Source organism: Halichoerus grypus, chromosome 6 (assembly GCF_964656455.1).
Source record: "Halichoerus grypus chromosome 6, mHalGry1.hap1.1, whole genome shotgun sequence".
Classification (NCBI taxonomy): domain Eukaryota; kingdom Metazoa; phylum Chordata; class Mammalia; order Carnivora; family Phocidae; genus Halichoerus; species Halichoerus grypus.
The window spans coordinates 86,794,791-86,813,920 of NC_135717.1; the positions used below are offsets into that span (position 1 = coordinate 86,794,791).

At 43.9% G+C, this 19,130-nt stretch overlaps 1 protein-coding gene across 7 annotated transcripts in view; it reads left to right on the top strand.

Annotated features, from left to right (window-relative positions):
• Nucleotides 1-19,130, top strand: part of ETV6 (ETS variant transcription factor 6) — a 235,785-nt gene that overhangs the window by 179,968 nt on the left and 36,687 nt on the right. For all 7 annotated transcript variants that reach the window (XR_013449080.1, XM_078075617.1, XM_036076223.2 and 4 more), the window contains one exon: nt 6,888-7,052. Coding sequence is in view for 6 of the 7 variants with exons in the window: in XM_036076223.2 (XP_035932116.2) it covers nt 6,888-7,052 (165 nt within the window). In the remaining variant the exon portion in view is untranslated. The remainder of the gene's footprint in view (nt 1-6,887; nt 7,053-19,130) is intronic.

Genomic DNA, 19,130 nt, shown 5'->3' on the forward strand with positions numbered 1-19,130 from the left:
TTCAACTTCTCTCTTTCTTCTCTCTTCCATCAAGGAAGATGATTGTCAGACTGAAACGAGTATTGCAAACGCTGACATAAGGGAATTAAAGCCCAAGATGGGAGAATTGATGTAAAAGTGAATCTGAGTTGTTCTAAATAAATTCAAAGCTCTTGGCCCAGACAGATGACATAGGAGAATGCAGAACTTACAAGGCTGAGCTCACTGCAGGCCACTACGGTGATCCCTGAGGGTTGCAAGAAATGGAAGAGGTACTGAAAGAAAGAATCTGAACCACTGTTCACCTGATCATTCAGAATCGGAAAGGAAAAGAGAGTGTAGGCAAAGACTAAAAACAGCTAGCACGATCTGACTTCCAGATGAAATTCAGGACAGATTTTGAAACATACATGTTGTGAGCACTTAGGAAAAAGTTGTCCCTTCAGAGCCAAGCACCCGCTCCTTCTCTTCTCCCTCTAGCCTCTTCAGCCTCTTCAGTAAGGCTGTAGTTACATATTTATAGACATGAAGAAAGCATTTCATTGAATTTTAGATGGTATCTTTTCGGCAGAGCTTGAAAAATGTAATCCAACTACCAGAGTATGTACATGGGTTGATCATTGAACACTTGTGCCCAAAAGGAGCCAATAACTTGATCCGTGTCCATCTGCAAGGAGGTGGCTGGTAGGTCACTGGAGTGCTACCATCCCAGCCCTCACCTCATCAGCATTTTGTCAGGAACCTGTTGAGGTGAAGGATGCTTATCAAAGCTACAGATCACATGAAGCTGTGAAGTATGGTTGTTACTAGAAATAGAACCAAATCTGGAGAGACTGCAGCACGCTGGAATGATGGTAAAAAGTAACAAGATGAAATCTAATATTAATTAACATATATTCGTACGGTTGGGTTCCAAACACCAGCTCTGTATGTGCCGGGAAGGGCAAGTAAAAAAGACGACAGTAGTATGAGTAGCTAATATTTATTAGATGCTTGCTGTATTCCACATACCGTCTTGTGTGTTTTATATTATCATCATTTGTATAATCTTACTCTGTACCAGCTTTATGGCCTCTTCACATTTGATAAGCACATCGTCTGTGATTCACTGGTACTTACTCATGGGTTGAAAATTGTCCCCATTTTTCGGTTTAGGCAAGTGAGATACAGAAAGGCTGAGTAACTTGTCTGAGGTCACACAGCTGGGAAATAGTGTGCTGGTGCTCAGTGCCTGCCCGTGTATCCACCGTGGAAATTCACACAACCACTGAAACTGTTCTCTGGCTCTTTTTTAAATCAGGACTTTAATTTGATGTCCTGCCAAAAACACCAGATAAGCTTAGACAGAGAGGTAGGTGGTTAATAACATGGACTTTGGGCCAAGCCAGCTGGCTTGTCCGTTTCCTGGCTGTGTGACTTTGGCCGAGTCAGTTCAGTTCCCTGTGCTGCAGGTTTTCTCCTTTGTAAGTCGGGATAGTGATTGTTTCTATCCGTACAGTATTGCTGTAGGGCTTCAATGAGTTCTGTACAGAGAGCATTGGGAACAGTGCCTGGCACACCGTAAGCTCTTGTAAGGATTTGCTGTTATTATGAGGTACTTGAGAAGCAGGATGGCAGCATTTGAAGAGTTGGGACTGTGGAGCCAGACCATCTGGGTTTGAATCCTAGCGCCACCATGGCTGGTTACGTGTGCCGCATTTTTTGCTCATCTATAAAATGAGAATGAGAATCTCCGTAGAAAATATTCAGTCTAAGTGCCCAACAATTGTCAGCTACTATTATCAGTAGAATTCTATTGTCCAGAGGAAGAAGGGTTCTGGTCCTGCTCCCAGTACTATGTTTAGGGATGGGAGCTAAATCTGCTGTCTGGAAGAGGTGGGCGGGTCGGTGAGGGTCTAAAAACTGCAGCAGAGAAGTTATGTTTGGACCAATTTAGGATATTTAATCTGAAGGCAAGATGACTAAGCAAGGAAGTGATAACTTTCCTCATTCATGTCAAGGGTTACAGAAATTGTTCTGTGTCACTAAATCAAGTTATGACACAGCATGAGAGGCTTGAAACAGGGAATCTGGGCCAGCTTCATCGTGGTTCAGCCTCTTAACTTTTCGCGGCTTCAGTTTCCTACTGAGTCAAGGTGGGTGGGAGTTGGGCTAGATCATCTCTGGGGTGTCTTCTTCTCTTTTACAGTGCTATCCTATCAGCCACAGAATCTGCATCAAAATCCCGTTTACACAGAGAGTTTGGGACAAAGGGTGTTTTTGATGAATGTGTACTATAGCAAAAGAGCTTGAACTGAGTAACGTTCAAACCAGTGCCATCACCTCATGACTCCGAGCCCCCTGTTCCCTCTGTTAAACTGAAATGAGAACATATGACGGATTTCATGGAGCTTCTGTGAGAATCACGTGAGGTCATACATGTGAAAGCACCTAGTCAAAATGTCATGTTTATTATTGCCTTAGCCGGTTTATAACTTTTCCAAGAATCAGAATAGAAGAAAACACTCTTAAGCGCCGCAGTCTACTTAAAATAACTTAATCTGTTTTCCGAGACTCAGAAGATCATTCAGGAAGTTACAAAATCTCAGGGTCATCGTCGTGAGCAGGGAATAGTTCGGTAGAAAAAAGGTCCTGGCTGTTTGTATCCTTTGGTTTTTCAGATTCAGATGAAATGGGAGGGTGTTGACTGTTAACCCAGAAAGGAACAGAGATCACGTACTCTAAGCCCCTCATTTTACAGAGGAAGCCACAGAGAGAAATTGCCCCAAATCAGCTGTTAACTAATGGGAGCTTTGGGGGTTAAGTCCAGGTTCCTGACTCCTAGAGCAGTTTCCATCCTTAGTCTAAACACAGCTCGGAAAGCTTGAAATCAGGCAAAGAATGTGCTGATGAAAGTGGCTGCCCCTTTGACCATGGAATTGAAGAACTATATTAGAAGAAAATTTAGGGCCTGGGTGTGTCATTGAAGGGTATGACACCATGAACTTCACTTGATCCACTTGGAAAAAAAAAAACTGCAGTAGAATTCTTAGGAATTCTGTGAATCACAGCAGTTCATTTCTTCTGTACAAAATTCTTCTCAAATATGCTCTGAAATGAATTGACATTAAAAATGCAGGTCTTAGTATGGCTCTCATGGGCTTATGATGTGCACGGGGGAGTAGTGTAACAGAGGTGCAGAAAAAGGGTCTCTTCCTTTTACTAATGATTAGTACCATCTGTATTATTCAGCTTTGTTGAGTTAAAGTCGCAAGAGATAACCGTAAAGGCGGTTCTGTGTGATACGTTCTCCCTCATCTTGTCTCTGTGGCGTCTGTTACATTAGCAGCTGTGAGCCAGGCCAAGTCTCAAGACCAGTGCCTATACGCAGTGAGTGGCCAGTGAGGGCGCTGCCGTATTCCTGGATGTGTTCAAAGCAGAGTGCCACCTACACCTCCCTCTTCTTCCCATTTATAAATCTACTTCTCCAGGGATAAACAGATTTTTTTGCTCTATTTTTAGTCTGTTGATAACCTGAGGAAGCCTCCAAGGATCAAAGTCTGGGATGGGGAGGATTGAGTTCACTCAGTCTTTTCTGAATCCCTAATAGATGCTGCAAATCAATCTGAATTCTGATTCGGGGTGGGAAATGCATGCGTAAGCACAGCATGAGGGATAAGAGCACAGACTCTGAAACTAGACTGCCTAGGTTCGACTCTCAGCCCCTCTTGTTACCATGGCCATATGACCTTGGGCAGATCCCTTCGATGCACTGAGCCCGAGTTCCCTGATCTCATGGGGTTGCTGTGAGCATGAGTTAAATGAACTTATATTTATAAAGCGCTTACAAGAGTGCTAGATGATAGATGTGCTTAATAAATGACTATTAAGCAAATTAAATGGTCCTAATTAGACAGAGTTGCCTCTGGGTCCAGGGCTCTATTCCATTTAGACGCTGTAACTCCCAGGCCTTAGGGCTGTTCGGTTTGAAGAAAGGGGGCTTCTTTCTCCTCAGTCTTCGAGTGAGTCAAAGAGGAAGCAGCACTAGGACTTGACTTTGAACACCGTAGTTTATCAAGCCCCTTTCCAGAAGCTCGGGCAATGTGTTTACCTTTTCTTTATGCTAAGGGCAGAGTAGTGACTCTGGTCAGTGTCCTGGGTGGCCTCGAGCAGGTAGCTTAGTCTATTGGGGTCACTTTGGTAAACCTGCTAGGATTACCATGGTATTCCCTGGACTGACGGTGACTCGATGGGCTCCTTTTGCACACAGCCCAGAGCACTCAAGTCGGTTCCCCAGGAGGGGGTTTCCACGGTGGCTCTGCTTGGCTTCAGGGACTGGGCTGTGGGAGACATTAATGGGAAGTGAAAAGAGAAACTGTCGCCCTTCACCAGCAGGGCTGTTTGAAGTGTGTGACTCTTCTTGTATTTAGGGAAAAGATTACTCATGAGTATTTTCTTCCATAGAATATAAAGAACCTCAAATTACTACTTGCATCCCCCACCCCCTTCTCACCCGCCTCCCTCCGGTTCAGTGAATCCTCTGCAGACACTTCAGCATTTTACTCTCATTTCCCCTCCTGAGTGGGATTCGGTTCTGTATTTGCTCTGGCACTCACACTTCCAATAAGCTACCCCATCGTTTTTCCTGTTTCCGATTGAGCATCTTCTGCCCTGTGGCCCACCTACCACCAGGCTCTTTCCTAGGCCAAGCTGCACTGGAACCTCACACTCGGCCCCAGGATCTGGTTATACCCATGCTGTTTGTGTGAAGGAGAGGAAGGGGAAAGTTCCTAGTAACAAATCACTAATCACTGTGCTGTTCCTGTTCAGAGGTGACACCACTGACAATAGGAAGTAAACGTTAAGGTTTCTTACAGGTTCAAAAGTTGAGATCTTGCAGAGCCATCCTCACGCCCACCCCCATTTCGTTGTGATTGAGGTATGTGTTTTCAGGGTCATTGGAAAGAGTAGGGGCACGTTCTGTATCCAAGGACCATTTGAAATGGGCATTACTTCTTGGCATAGTTAAGAGTCAGAAACAAAACCTTGAACTCTTTAGTGGCTGTGTTTTAGTCTCAAGATCATAGAGCAGTAGCATACTGCACATTCTTATTTTATGATGCCACTTTTTTTTCCATGTAAAATTATTAAACGTACAAAACAAGAAAAAGAACTCTTAAATGCCCATCTCTGATTAGGCCAGTGCCCATAGTTCTTTCTTGGTGCCCTACATGATAGCCTGCTTTAGAAAGGACTTCCCCAGAGCTAAGGGAAGCCAGCTACCATTCTTCAAAACTAGACTTTGCAAAGGAGCTACCTGGAAGACAGAGCCAATAGTCATGCCCAGAAGCCCTGGATCTTCTCCAAGGGATCTGAGCTGTTCGTTCCCTGGTCCACTAGGGAGGAAAAGCAGCCCATCCAAGTAGACCAGACAGTTCTTTGTGATACTTAAGGATGAAAAGGTGACTCTTTCCAGGATCAAGCTGAAAGGCACTTTTACAGCATACTCAAGTCTCCTTAGCAAGTTTAAGTCACTTACTGGAGAGACTGAAGCTCCTCTTAGCAAACCCTGATTCCATTGTACTTGAACTATTAATTCATGCAATACAGTTTTAGAGAATGAAGCTCTGTTGAGCATCTAGCTTCTTCCAACCTATCCATTCTCATTTTGGTCTCAGGACTGCTTTCAGTTCTTAAGAATTATTGAAGACCCCAAAGAGCTTCACTCATACGGATTATATCTATTTACCATATTGGAAATTAAAACTGAGAATTAAAAAAAATGCTTACTGAAAAATAGTAAGCTAAGCTTATATTATTAGCATAGTATATATTTATGACTACATCTTCTCAAAACAAAAAAAATTAGTGAGAAAAATGGCATTGTGTTACATTTTTGTAAGTCTCTTTTGCAAATCTATAGAAGATGACTGGATTCTCATATCCACTGCAATATCACATGTCATATAGCTTCTAGAAAATTCCACTATATACTCATGAACAAACGAGAGTGAAAAAAGGTCAATAACCTCTTAATATTGTTATGAAAAGAGTTTTGACTTTATAGACACCCGGAAAAGGTCTTGGGAACCTGAGGGGTCCCCAGATCACACTTTGAGAACCACTGTTCTAAACCACCTGAATGATATATCAAAGATTTCCCATAACAGCAAAATGAAATAAAAATATAGACTCATAGTCAGGCATCCAGAAAGGTCCAGCCTGAGCTACCCTCTTAACCTAAGCTGCAGCCCTCCCTTTGGCCCACTTCTGGTCCTACTCAGAGTCCAAGTACCACCCCCGCCAGGAAGTTCTAACATCAGAAAAGCAGAATAAAAAGGCAAAAGACCTTTTATCCTTACTTTACCCTTTCATTCCCAGAGGCTAGCCTGATAGTTTCCCAGAGGCTGAGTGAATTGTTCTTCCTGGAAGAAGTTTCAGGGAACACTTCATTATTTGGCAGCTCTCGAAGGTCAAGCCCAGCTCTGGAACATTCTCACTTCAAAAGGACAGTGGGTGACAGCTCAGTTGTGATTCTAAGGTCCCCTCCAAAGCACATTGACATCTGTCATGACCGTGTCAGGCCACCGAAGAGCCTCAGCTTTAGGGCATACCTGAGATCAAGACAGTCTCAGGAGCTGGACAAGGAAGGACAGGGCACCAAGACCTAGGGTCCATTAAAGACATAAAAAAGGATTTGTCTTCTCATTTTGCCTCTAAATAAATAGTTCATTGGACCATAATTTGGCACTTACAGATCTTGAGCTTTAACTTGGGATTCAGAGTTGAACATAAGGGCTCTTCAGACGTGAAGACTCCATTTTATTAACCATTCAGAAAGCTTTTCCCTTTATTCCAACTGTCTAACTGACAAGGCCTTTTTTTCTTCTCTCTCTCTCTCTCTTTCTGCCTTGCTCTCTCTCCAACAGGCTTGCAGCCAATTTACTGGAGCAGGGATGACGTAGCCCAGTGGCTCAAGTGGGCTGAAAATGAGTTTTCTTTAAGGCCAATTGACAGCAACACGTTTGAAATGAATGGCAAAGCTCTCCTGCTGCTGACCAAAGAGGACTTTCGCTATCGATCTCCTCATTCAGGTGAGAGTCTGGACCCCTGACACGTGCTCAGCTGGGACAATCTGTTAGCCATTGGTTGGTCTTTGCCACCACTCGTCATGCCCAAGAACTCCCCACAGTAGGCCACCAGGAGCACAAAGACAATGACCTAAGCTTAAGAGAGGAAAGATCCTGCTGACATAAGTCAGTTTGAGGGGAAAAGAGGAAGAGTTTCCAGATCAAGGGGAAACTTTGAAGGTTGGGAGTCCCACTTAGGACCTACAGACACTGGAGCTTAAGGGATCTCCTTGTGACCATCAAATCAAGAAGAAAATGCATTCCAGCCCTTTCACCCCGCCTTGCTCCTGATTCTGAAACATTTGAAAGAGATGCTTAGGAGTGAGTATAGGTGGTGAACTGCTCAGTGAAAACCAAAGACAGAAGAGGAAGGGGCATGAGCCCTGCTAGGGTAGACGGAGTGGGAGGAAGAGACATGAGGGAACAGGAGGTAAGGATGGGGAGAAGCTAAGGCAAGCTTAGAAATAAACTCAAAGGGCTTCGGGTGACACCCTTTGCGGTACCGAGCTATGTGAAGTGTTACATCTTGTAGCTTATAGAAAGCCTGAAGAGTGCAGGTGGAAGACTTCTCAGGCTCATCTAACTAGGCAGTTTTGTCAAAATAAGGGCTCCCAAGACTCCATAGGAAGCTTCGATTCAGTAAAGAGCTTTTGTACCTGCAGAGTGTATTGCTGACCTAGGTAAGACTTTCTAATTTCATTTCTTAAACATTATGGATATTTAGAAGATAGCTATTTGGGAGCTCCATATGTGAAAGGGGACCTTTGGTCTGGGGTTTATGCCTCTTGAGGGGCTAGTTAGTCAAGTACCAACAGACCCTCCTTCTCTCAAGTCTCACTGTGGCCAATTTTGATGTAACTTGTCCGGCAGAGACTCTCTTTGTCTTGACAAAGGGCAAAGATCCTGCGTAAGGTCTTGGCATAGTTCCAACGACGTTCAACCCTTATTTACTCCTGGAGGCCTGCCAGAAGTTAATAAACTAACCGTCATGAGGAAACATCGCCATCACAGGGGATGAGATAAGGTTATAGAACAGTATCTCCCCCGCTTTTCCCAATTGCAGCAGACCGTTTATATGAGGAAATGATAAAAGGAAGTTTCCCCCAGAAGTAGAGATGTTATTGAAACTTGGAAGTTTATTATCTCTGAAAAACAGATCATTTTTAAGGTTCTACAAAGGAATAGAGCCAGACATACCTGAAACATTTTGTCTCAAATCATTGATTCTTTGTGTTGTCTCAGAATACAAAAACTAGAGTACCATATATGTAAATAAAACTAACCTAAAAGGAAACTACATAGTTCCTTTTAATTTAATGCAAAAATACTTACCTTGTCTGTTCTTGTGAAAACACAAAGGTATACTCAAAGGGGCAAAGTCACCTCTCTGGAAGAAAGGAACTCGTAACTCTTTAGTGTGTTCCAGAAAAACCATTCATGTAAGGCAAACAAGGGAAGACACAGTCATGCGTTTTGATGCGATTTGACTTAGCCCTTAGCCTGGCTTTCCTCCATGAGTCTGTAAGTCCCCCCTTCGTCTCATCTCAGGTACTCCTTTTCGTTGCTGATTTATTTTTCTCCCTAGTCACCTCTGTCCACTTTACTTAGAAACCAGAGATTCTCTCTGCTCAAAGCTGGAAGCAAAGATGGGCAACAGCCTCCCAGTAGGTCCTTGCCATTTTCTCAGGTCTCTGCTAGAGTGGGCCATGTGGTAGATGTACAGGATCCTGCAGTCCAGCTAGAGCGAGGGGATGGCATTGAACCTAAAGGCAAAAGGAAGCTGGAGAGGGGAGAGGACAGGGTAGGATGGGGTTTATGAAAGAAGGAATAGAGTTGATTTGGAGCATGAAGGATGGATGGAACTGAGGAGGTGGGGGGAGAAGAACATTCCAGGTCACTGGAGCAGCATTAGCTTAGTGTGTTTGGATGATGGTGAGATAGCCCATCTGATGAAGGGAAGAGGCAGGAGGTGGGAGGCCAGATGAAGTCAGTGCGCTAGGCTGGTCATGAGGTGCTTAGACCCCAGTTAAGGAGCAGTAGAAATTCATTCGGTGAGTATTCGCTGAGCAACTCCATGCTCGAGGTACAGAAGTATGGGCTAAGGAGGTTCAGGGAGAGCAGAGGCGATTTCTGGCTGGCTTGTCAAAAAAAGCTCCAGGGTTTGGTCATGGAGCCAGACTTTGAAAGCTTGGAAAGGCAACTAAGGTAGAGGTAAGGAAAGATGTTAAAGAGGAACTGTAGGTCAGTTGGTATGGAGATGGAGTTCAGAGATAAGGCCATGCAAATTCGATCCTCTGTTTGAAACACTGTCCATCGTCACTCATCGCCCCTGCCTGACATGTCTGATTGCCGTTTCATATTTGAAGTTCCACTGACCTTTTCCAGAAAAGCTTTCCCCGATTGCCATCCTGCTTCCCTGACTACCCCCTGCCGCCTTCCTCTCCTCTACCTCTTCCCTCCTCAGCCTGGGTTAGGTGCCGTTCCTCTTTTATCACAGAGCATACCCTAATTCTGGCATAATTCACACACACACACAACCCATGTTATATGTGATTGCTTTCTGTTCTGCATCCCTCTTCTAGAGCAGGAAGTTCATCTGGGCAAGGGGCTGTGTCTTGTTAAGCTGACTGGTCTCCAGCATTTAGCACAGTGCATGGCAACCAGCTGGCGCTCAACAAATCTTAATTGAATTATGACCCAACACGTGAGTCCCTTAAAGCCCAAGTTGGGAAGTTTGGATTTTATTTTGCAGATAGTGGGAAACCACTGACAGGTTTTGATCAGGAGAATAATAGAATTGGAGCTCTCCCTTTGGAGCAGACCTTGGCCATCGGTGCATAGGGTGGACCCAGAGGGTCCCTAAAAACAGGAGACCTAGTTAGAATGTTCTTGCTACAGTCCTCATTGGAGACATTGAAATCCAGAACGAGATCAATGAGAGTAAACTAATAAGACTTCAGGCCCAGGGCGCCTGGGTGGCTCAGTTGGTTAAGCGACTGCCTTCGGCTCAGGTCATGATCCTGGAGTCCCAGGGTCGAGTCCCGCATCGGGCTCCCTGCTCGGCAAGGAGCCTGCTTCTCCCTCTGACCCTCCCCCCTCTCATGTGCTCTCTCTCTCTCATTCTCTCTGTCTCAAATAAATAAATAAAATCTTTAAAAAAAAAAAAAAAGACTTCAGGCCCAGAATGTGAGCTAAGATGAGGAACTCATGGGTGGGAAGGGCTAAGACTCATTTTGGCCAAGCAATGCCAAAGCATCCAAAAAGACAGGTCCTGTTCTGCAGTTGGAATTCTGAGACCAGAGCCAGGCCAGAGCGGGGAATAGTAGATGGGAGCATTATCCCCATTATGTTGAGCTGGGAATAAAGAGAAATGTATCCTGTAGGTGATTTAATTAAGGCATCGACCAGAAAGCCATGGATAGAATTTCAAGGTGATACCTGCCAGTAGGGGCTGCAAGAAAACTTAACCACAGAACAGAGGGATGTTGTCAGAGGGTTTGGAAACAGAGCTAAGAAAGAGTTAAGAAGACATTCTCATGACGTGGCCACATAGCAGGGTAATGAAGGCATGCTTTACCTGCTGGCATTCTTCTTAAGAAGGTAGAGACAAGGTATAGATAGAAAATCTTTTTTAGCTCTCAAATGTCACATTTGCCACTGTTTCTTCTGACATGGGCTTTCTGGGTTAGCATTTGATGTAGTAGATGTCCTGAGGCCCGGGTTCTCTACGTGGCTCCTCCACAGGTCACAATACTTCATTGGCCCCTATTTTCCTCCTCCATAAAATGGGCTTCTATTCTTAACAGTTGAGCCCAACTTCAAGCATGAAACAATGTTCAGCTTCTATTCAGTAGCACATCCTCCTATCCCATAGGCAATGAATAAATACTTTGATCCCCTTCGACCTCTATGCCTTGTAAAACTTACACTTCACCCAGTTTTTTTCTGTATTTCTTCTAATCTTTTTTGCTGCCTAAGATGAATCAGCAGCAGCTTCTCACTAGTCATGGGGCTGCTGGAATAAAACAAAAGTATCTGGTTGCCCCGTCACCATGAATGGATGTTTATAGCTTCCTCCCAGCCTTGTTTCCTGCCCAGCCTCACCCAGAATTAAGCTCTCTGTATATGGAAATAACATTCTCCTCAACACAACTCATTTCAAATGTAGAGAAGAGGGACCGGGACCCAGTGAATTATAATTACCTGAAGTGTTAATATGTCTTAGGTCCAAATATGGTAGCCTCTCTGAACTCCACATTCTTTGGCCAATTTGAAAAACTACACTTATCTCGTCCATTTCCAGGACAAGACTTCTCCATTTTCAACTCTATAATAAAGCAGGGAACATGCAGACTGTGCTTTAAGTAATTATATTATCTCCAAACTGAAGTTTTTAAGGCTGAAGATAAATGGGATATTTTCTTTGGAATATCCTCCCAGTTAGAAGATATAAGCTGGTGAATTTATAACATTTGCAAAGCTAAAGAATAAATGGAAGGGAACTGTAACTTTATAAAATTTTACCTGTACAGGATAATTGTACCTACTCTTTGAGCTACCAGACAGTTACCACCTTAAATGGCCTGGGATGATTTAAATTCAAAGGGATATTTGATTATTTGACCACTCTGAGACTTGAGAAAACACATGAATAAGAAGGAACAGACAAGTTAGCGTTGATATTAACTCTTATTTAGAGTTATCCATTATAAGACATCAAGGTGGAATGGATTTATGTATGCATTTTTTATAAGAACAATAACAAAAACCACAAGTTATCTTCAATTTAATTCATGTTAGACTCTCTATTGATGCCAAAAAATGAAAAATAAGCCTATTTTCAAAGTTCCTTCAGTTCAATTCAGCAAAAAACGTATGATGGGTTTACTAAGTGAATCAGTCATTTAACATACCAGAATGTGATTATTTCTTCCCTCCCCAATGCACCAGAATCTTTGTTTTTGGAAATATGCCTTGCTTGTGACCTTCAAATATGGTAAAATTCCCTTTCAAGGTTAAGTGAAAAATACTGATCTTTATCTTCATAAAGTTCCTCCTTGGACCAACTTGCTTTTAATTCATTTCTATTAAGCAGTGGTCGGTGCATTTGCTGGGTTGAATGGCTGGGTCAACTGGCTGTTTTAGAATCAAGGCGCAGAATCTGAGGGGATGGGTCACAGAGGGGGATTATTGTCCTGAAGTGTGGGAGTTGCAGCAGGCATGATCCTTGATTGAGACACCCAGAGTTGGCTCTTTCTTCTCCTGTCTGTGAACGGAGCAAAAAAAAAAAAAAAAAAAAAAAAGTATAAACACATCAGAGAAATGCTTAGATAGGTCAATTACAGAAAAGTCATTTAATTTTTTCTTAGCACTTCGCTTTTCCCATTTGTGAAACGGTGGTGATGACCAATCCCTCTGCCATACGGAGTGATATTATAACGTGTAAAACATACAACACTTCCTTTAATAAAGTGCATACTTATTTTACAATATTCGTATTTTCTCACAAGCTTATTTTTTTGTTTCTCTGTAATGTCTCTTTATGTTCTGCATCCAGCTAAAGGCAGTTGTCTTAAGGTATCTCTTTCCTAACCGATTTATTCTTGTCTCTTTTTTTTTTAAGATTTTATTTATTTATTTGAGACAGACAGAGATAGCGACAGAGATAGCGTGAGAGAGCATGAGCAGGGAGGAGAGGGAGAAGCAGGCTCCCCGTGGAGCAGGGAGCCCGATGCGGGGCTCCATCCCAGGACCCTGGGATCATGACCTGAGCCAAAGGCAGACGCTTAACCGACTGAGCCACCCAGGCGCCCCGATTTATTCTTGTCTTAAAGACAATATTCAGATTTTCCCACAACCAGCTCCCTTTCTCTCAGGATCTCTGTGTCTCAGACATAGATATCAAGCTAAATCCCAAATACTTGTTCCTAAGTAAAAGACTAGCTTATGTTTATGGTTACAGAGGCACTCTGTATTTAACAAAAAGGCCTGTCATTTAATCAGCCTGCAAAAATGGATTGAATGGAATTTTCAGAAAATAAGGTCGAACAGAGATGGAAAACCAAGCAGTCCCCCAGTGGGAGGGGGCTGTAATGGCCACCAGTGGGACCTCCCTGGGCCAGTGCCTGCCTTAGCATTCTCACTGCTGAATTTAACTGAATGACCCGAGGCCTTGGACTTCAGCCTGAACATCTACCAGAGGCAGAAAGGACCCAGCGGAGAGAATTTGATGACAAATCCGAAACGTATCTCTCCCACCCTTGCACTATTTTTTTTTTACGAATTGGTCAAAAGGAAACTAAAATCTCTGAATAAAAACAGAAAAGCGAGAGAAAGAAAAGAGGACAGTTTGCAAATTTAAGAATGTGTTACTTCAGATAATCTTCAGATGAGGATATGCACATAGTAAATCATCACCTGAAAAATGCAAATTTTAAGAATGTTAAATAAAAATCTGCTTTCAACCTACTGAACTCAAGAAGTTAAACATTGTGAAACCCCAGGGGAGGGGCTCTGGGTAGCCTTGTAGATGACACTATGCATGGGTCCCAGCCTTCTGCAGAACAGGGAATGGATAAGAACTTTAAAAGTGATCAGACACTTTCACTGATAATAACATTTGAAGAAAATATCCCAAGGACACAGTCCAATGGCAGTGGGGAAAAAATGCCCTTAGCAATCCTAGTTATAATTATAAGAACTGGAAATGCCCAAGCCACCCACAGTATGGGACTTGCTAAACAAAGTTGGAGGATGTAAATATAAAGGAATATACTGTGGCTTTACAACTATTCATCGAGCCACTTATTATTTCTTGAGTAGATTACACAGGGCCTTGCAGGTCATGTTCAGAACCCTAAAGGTTATTATAAAAACAGGTAGAAGCCATTCAGCATTTTAAGCAGAGATTGGCATGACAAAGTGCAAAGGTGAAGAGTGGATGTGGGCAGTTGGCTTAGCTGGCATTCAGGAACAGTGGTGGTGACCTGAACTAAGATGGGATCAGCAGGGAGAAGGGGGTGACACCAGGAGTATTTAGAAGGCAGAGTCTGAAAGTCTTGGTGACTGGTTAGATTTTGGATGAGAGAAAGAGAAGAGTTAATTAAGCATGACTCCTGGGTTTCTGGCCTGAACAACCGGGCATTCACTGTGCTAGGAAACACCATGTGGGTTGTAAAGACTTTTACGTTCAACACATTAAATGTGTGGTGTCTGTATGTCATGCAAAAGGGAAGTATCTAGGAGATAACTGAAGGTTCTGGAGTTGAGAAGAAATGCCTGGCTGGAGTAGATTTAGCATCAATGGGCTGATGGAGGCCATGGGAGTAGGTGAGATTACCAGGGAGAAAGACCAGTGGGAGCCTGGGGAGCCTTACTGTTGCAGGGTTGGAGGAGGTGGAAAGAAAATCAGGAGGGGTAGGAACGTCCCAAGCCATGGACTGTTCTAGGAGGAGGCAGATAGTGAGCGCTACTGATGAATATTGCTGAAAGGCAGAGTCCCCAAGTACCGACCATTGCCCTCTGGTTTGACCACGAGGAGGTCCGCAGTAGAAGGGGTAGGAAGTGGCAAGAACAGAGTTGGACAGCTCCTTGGGCCAAGCTTGGCCATGCTGGGACCAGCGAACCAGGAGCAGTACCTGGAGGGGAAGATGGGGACAAGGGGTGTGTGTATGTGCAGAAAACAGGAAAAACCGGACACTGCTTAAATGCTAAAGGGAAGAATCCCATAGAAAGAGGTTGAAGATACAACTGTGAACTAGGGGAGTGAGAGAGACTGAACTAGAAATGTCTATGTGAAATGATGTCAACTGGGAAAACACATATTCAATACATATGAATGTGACTTCATGAAACTTGTATAGGCGCTTTAAATACAAAAGTGTTGAAGCAAAGCAAATGGTTTCCAGATTTTTTGAGACACGTCTGTGAATAATCATCAAATCACAAGGGGTGCCATCTATTGAGCCCACATTATCGCAGACGTGGGGCTGGTGCTTGTTCATATCATCTCACTTGATCTTCCTATCAGCCCTGCCAAGTCTGTGGCATTATTCTCGTTTGAGACAAAAGAATGTTTCACTAAGCCTGGAGTTAAGCCTCACAGAGAAAGAGTATTTGCCTGAGGGCATGCAGCTGACAAATAGAGGACCCAGGGGGACCTGGGACCTCTTGCCCCAGAGCCTGGGCTCTTCCCTCAAAAGGAAAGAAACCTTAACCCCCCAAACAGCATCTGTCTATTCTCAGTCTTCAGACACGAGGAACATTGATAAGGCAACTTGCGGCAGGTTTGTTCACTCTCTTTACTATCCGTTGGAAACAAATTACAAATAAAATAATAGAATTTCGTATTCTTTGAGTGGATGCCTGGCTTTTCACATCAAGATCACCACTACAGAATTACATGTGTGTTTAGTCTGTGGGTTTCTGTGTTGTATGCGTGTGTGTGCATCCGTGTGTGTGTGTCCATGCGTGCGTGCACCCACTCAGGGGGATATCTAGGTTTTATGGGGCCTGAAGCTTATAATTTGGGGGACACATATGGCTTTAGGGCTCCTGCCAGGAGCCTATGCAGGTGAAAGCCCTGCAACTCACCAGCTTCACAGCAGCATCACCTCTGTACATACATGTGTATGTGTGAACCATGTCTATAAGCATGAAGATGTAGAGAGAAACCAACAATAGCTCTTGTCCCTTAAACAGGAGCCTTGGTTCCATTGCTTAGTACAATGGAAGCGCCTTTTACAGTTAGCACTAGGTATTGCTTTTCTGGGAAGACAGAGAAGATTTATCATGAATCAAATGGGCCAAGAATTTTGTGACAAGTGCCTTTTGAATTCAAGCCAGTGGTCATTAGCTAAGTTAGATATACAGTGCTATGGCTCGTGCTCTTTATTTTCAGCAGGCAAATAAATATAACTTATTTTCGACTCTCGTTTTTTATTCCAGAGACCTTTTTGTTAATACTACTTTTTAGATGTGATCTTCTGTGTATATACGAACATTTTTAAGGTGTAACAGGAGAACAGGCTGGGTGTTGGCGAGAACAGGAGGCAGTAGAGATGGGAGAGGATGGCGGGGGTGGGGGGGGTCTTTATTTATTTAGAAAACTGTTGTAGACAAGACACATGTTCTCTGTTCCAGAGCCAAAACTAGGAACTGAGGTACATGAGTTTGCAGGGGAGGCCAAGTTCCAACTCAACAGAAGAACTTTCTATCAACTAGAGCTGTCCAAAAATGGTTTGCTTATGTTTGTGGCCGGCCGCCCATCCTTGGAAGTACTCAGCCAAACCTACTTCTTGGCAGGGGAAGGGGAGGCAGGGGACTTCTACTGAACACAAGTTTGAGTCGCTCTAAGTAACCTCTAGAATCCTAAGATTCCAAGCTGTTACTGGGCACACACTGTCACTGCCCAACCACATGTACCCAGGCTATGCACCGTACGTTGGTTTCTCCCCCATAGTCCCGATGCATTTGTGCTAAGCCAGCCACATTCCCCAACTGAGCCCCTGGTTGCTGAGGAAACATGTCTGTGAATGGACTGATCCATCTATGGCCATCCTCTACAGTCTTCAAATTCCATTTTTTCCTGGCTTGGAATGTGGGACCTTTGGCCCATGCTCACACCCATTAACCAGCCATCCCAGGTGGCACTTACGAATGTGATCTCACTAGTTCTCATCACGGGCTAATGGTTTAGGTAAGAACTGGCACAGTTCCACTTGATTCACCCCTCTCCTGCTTTCTCTCGCACAGAGACAGGAGCTCCCTTTGCCAGCTTTGGGATGAGGGACAGAAGAGAGCCAGCACAGAAGGCTGGGAGAGTCTGGGGTGGAGGGCCTGTCAGCCAGTCTGTGGGCCTGCCCAGCAGGCCCAGGGGAGGGGCTCAGCAAGAGGGATCCACAGAAGCCAAGATGGGTGAATGGCCTCAGTTAACCTTTGCCCTTTCTGCAGGGGGAGCATAACAATGACCATGACCCACACACTCGTTGTTCTCCATGAGAGACTGCCTTAAGGGTCTACAGCTCTGTCCTACAGCACTGTAATAATACCAGTAGGAACCGTGATGGTGGCGGGGATAGCTGTGGTCACAAAAACAACTCATGTTTGCTGCGTTCTTGCTGTTTGCCGAGCCCCCGTGATGAGCTCATTACAGGGATTACCTCATCCCGTCCTTACACGAATTCTGAGGTAGATGCTGTTAACATGGCCATTTTGTAGACCAAGGAACTGAGGCCTAGAGAGGGTAAAGGACATGCCTAAGACCCTGGTCTGACTCCAGAGCCTAGACTCTTCCCCGTTCTGCTTTGTTGCCTCGCTTCCTGTATGTACATAGAGAAATGGAAACACAAAAAAAAGTGACCTGCCAGGTCTTAAATCAGCACATGGCAGAGCTTCTGGAGCCCCAAGAGCAACCTCTGATGAGAGGTCAGCGGGTAACATGCATGGCACACACGCCTGCTCCAGGTGCTTTGCCACATTCCCCTCATTGAACTTTTGCAGCAGACTTGGAAGGTAGATGTCATTTGCATTTCACAGGGAAGTTCAGGGACTTGTTCAAGGTCACCAGGTGCAGAGGGGCTGGGCCGCCTGCATCTGCAAGTCTGTGCCTTCCCCGCCACATCAGCCTGCCTCTCTGAGCGAACAAAGTTGAACACCCTCACAGACACTAAATTTGTATTTCCTGGCCTCCTCTTCCAAAATGGATACACTAATTACTGGCCATTTTTTTTAGTAATACTAATCATCAGGAACACATTTTTCAGTGTTGCGTTTTCTCTTTCCGCGTACTACCGAAATAAAGCATTGCTCAAACCCACAGGATAAAACCCAGCGGGTGTGAGGCCATGGAAATTAAGAAAAGTTCAGGAAGACATTACACTACACCAAAAGAAACAAAGTGTTGATTAGGGACTTATTTTTGTAAGCGATTAAAATATGAATCATTAAAATAGGACTGTATTTCAGGCTCTGTACCCTCCTCTCATCAGAGACGACATTACCATGACTACTAGGTTCAGATTAGATGTGCTCCAAGCCTTCCCAGCTCAAAAAACGCACTCGTGTGTGCCATAGTTCTACCTTCCACAGAACATTCTTCCAAGTCTGGTGCAGAAACCCTCTGCGTCCTCTCACCCATGTCATTAGCAGGAAATGCCTAAATGACATGCTGGCCTTCAGCTCTTTAAAGTCTTTTTCTTTATTGAATCCTAATAGTAAATAGTGTCACTAAGTAATATTAATAACCACCCAAACTCAAAGGTAGAGGAAGGAATAAAGTCAAAGCAAAGACACAAAGGCACCACAGGAATCTCTTAGAACAGAATACCCTCGAACTTTATTTGGTACAAATGGTTTGCAGAAAGAAAGAAATTAATATGGAGCGTTTCTCAGGTTCAGACAGAATTTAAAAGAAAAAAAAATTTAGCAGTAGCCCAAAATACGCAGTTAAATTAAGTTGTTAATTAAAGTATCTGTTAAAAATAGCTAAAATTAGAGACAAAAGCCCATTGATTGGTACAATTGTTGACTGCATATCTGCATATGGAAGGGCGTAGGGGGACAGTCAGAAAAGCCTGTGGTATATTAAAGATTAATCACCCACCCCTAAGGGGTTTTGAGCACCCACCTGCATTTTTGAACTTGGATCTAAGCCAAAGGGGTGGGACAAGACCATGACAGGTTTTGGGGGGCTTTTTTGTGCTTTTGGTTTTTTGGGTGGGTTTTTTGTTTTTGCTAATTACTCAGTGGACACTTTAAATACCAGATATATCAGAACAGAGGGCCCTAGCTCAGACGAGCCCCCACCATCCTCCGCAAGGGGCTGACATCTAGAGATGATTTTCTAGAGACTGTAGAGCCTTGGAGCAATGCCTGTGTGTATTTTTAAAGGAGGTAAGCATCCCAGAACATGCCATTCTTTATAGAGTATCTTCAATAGTCAGCACCTCTGACCAGACTTGTGCATTTTTTTCATCCTCATTCTCTTCTTGCCTGGGATTAGAGTGGGTTCGAAAGGCAATTTTTTTCCGTTGGAAGATCTCT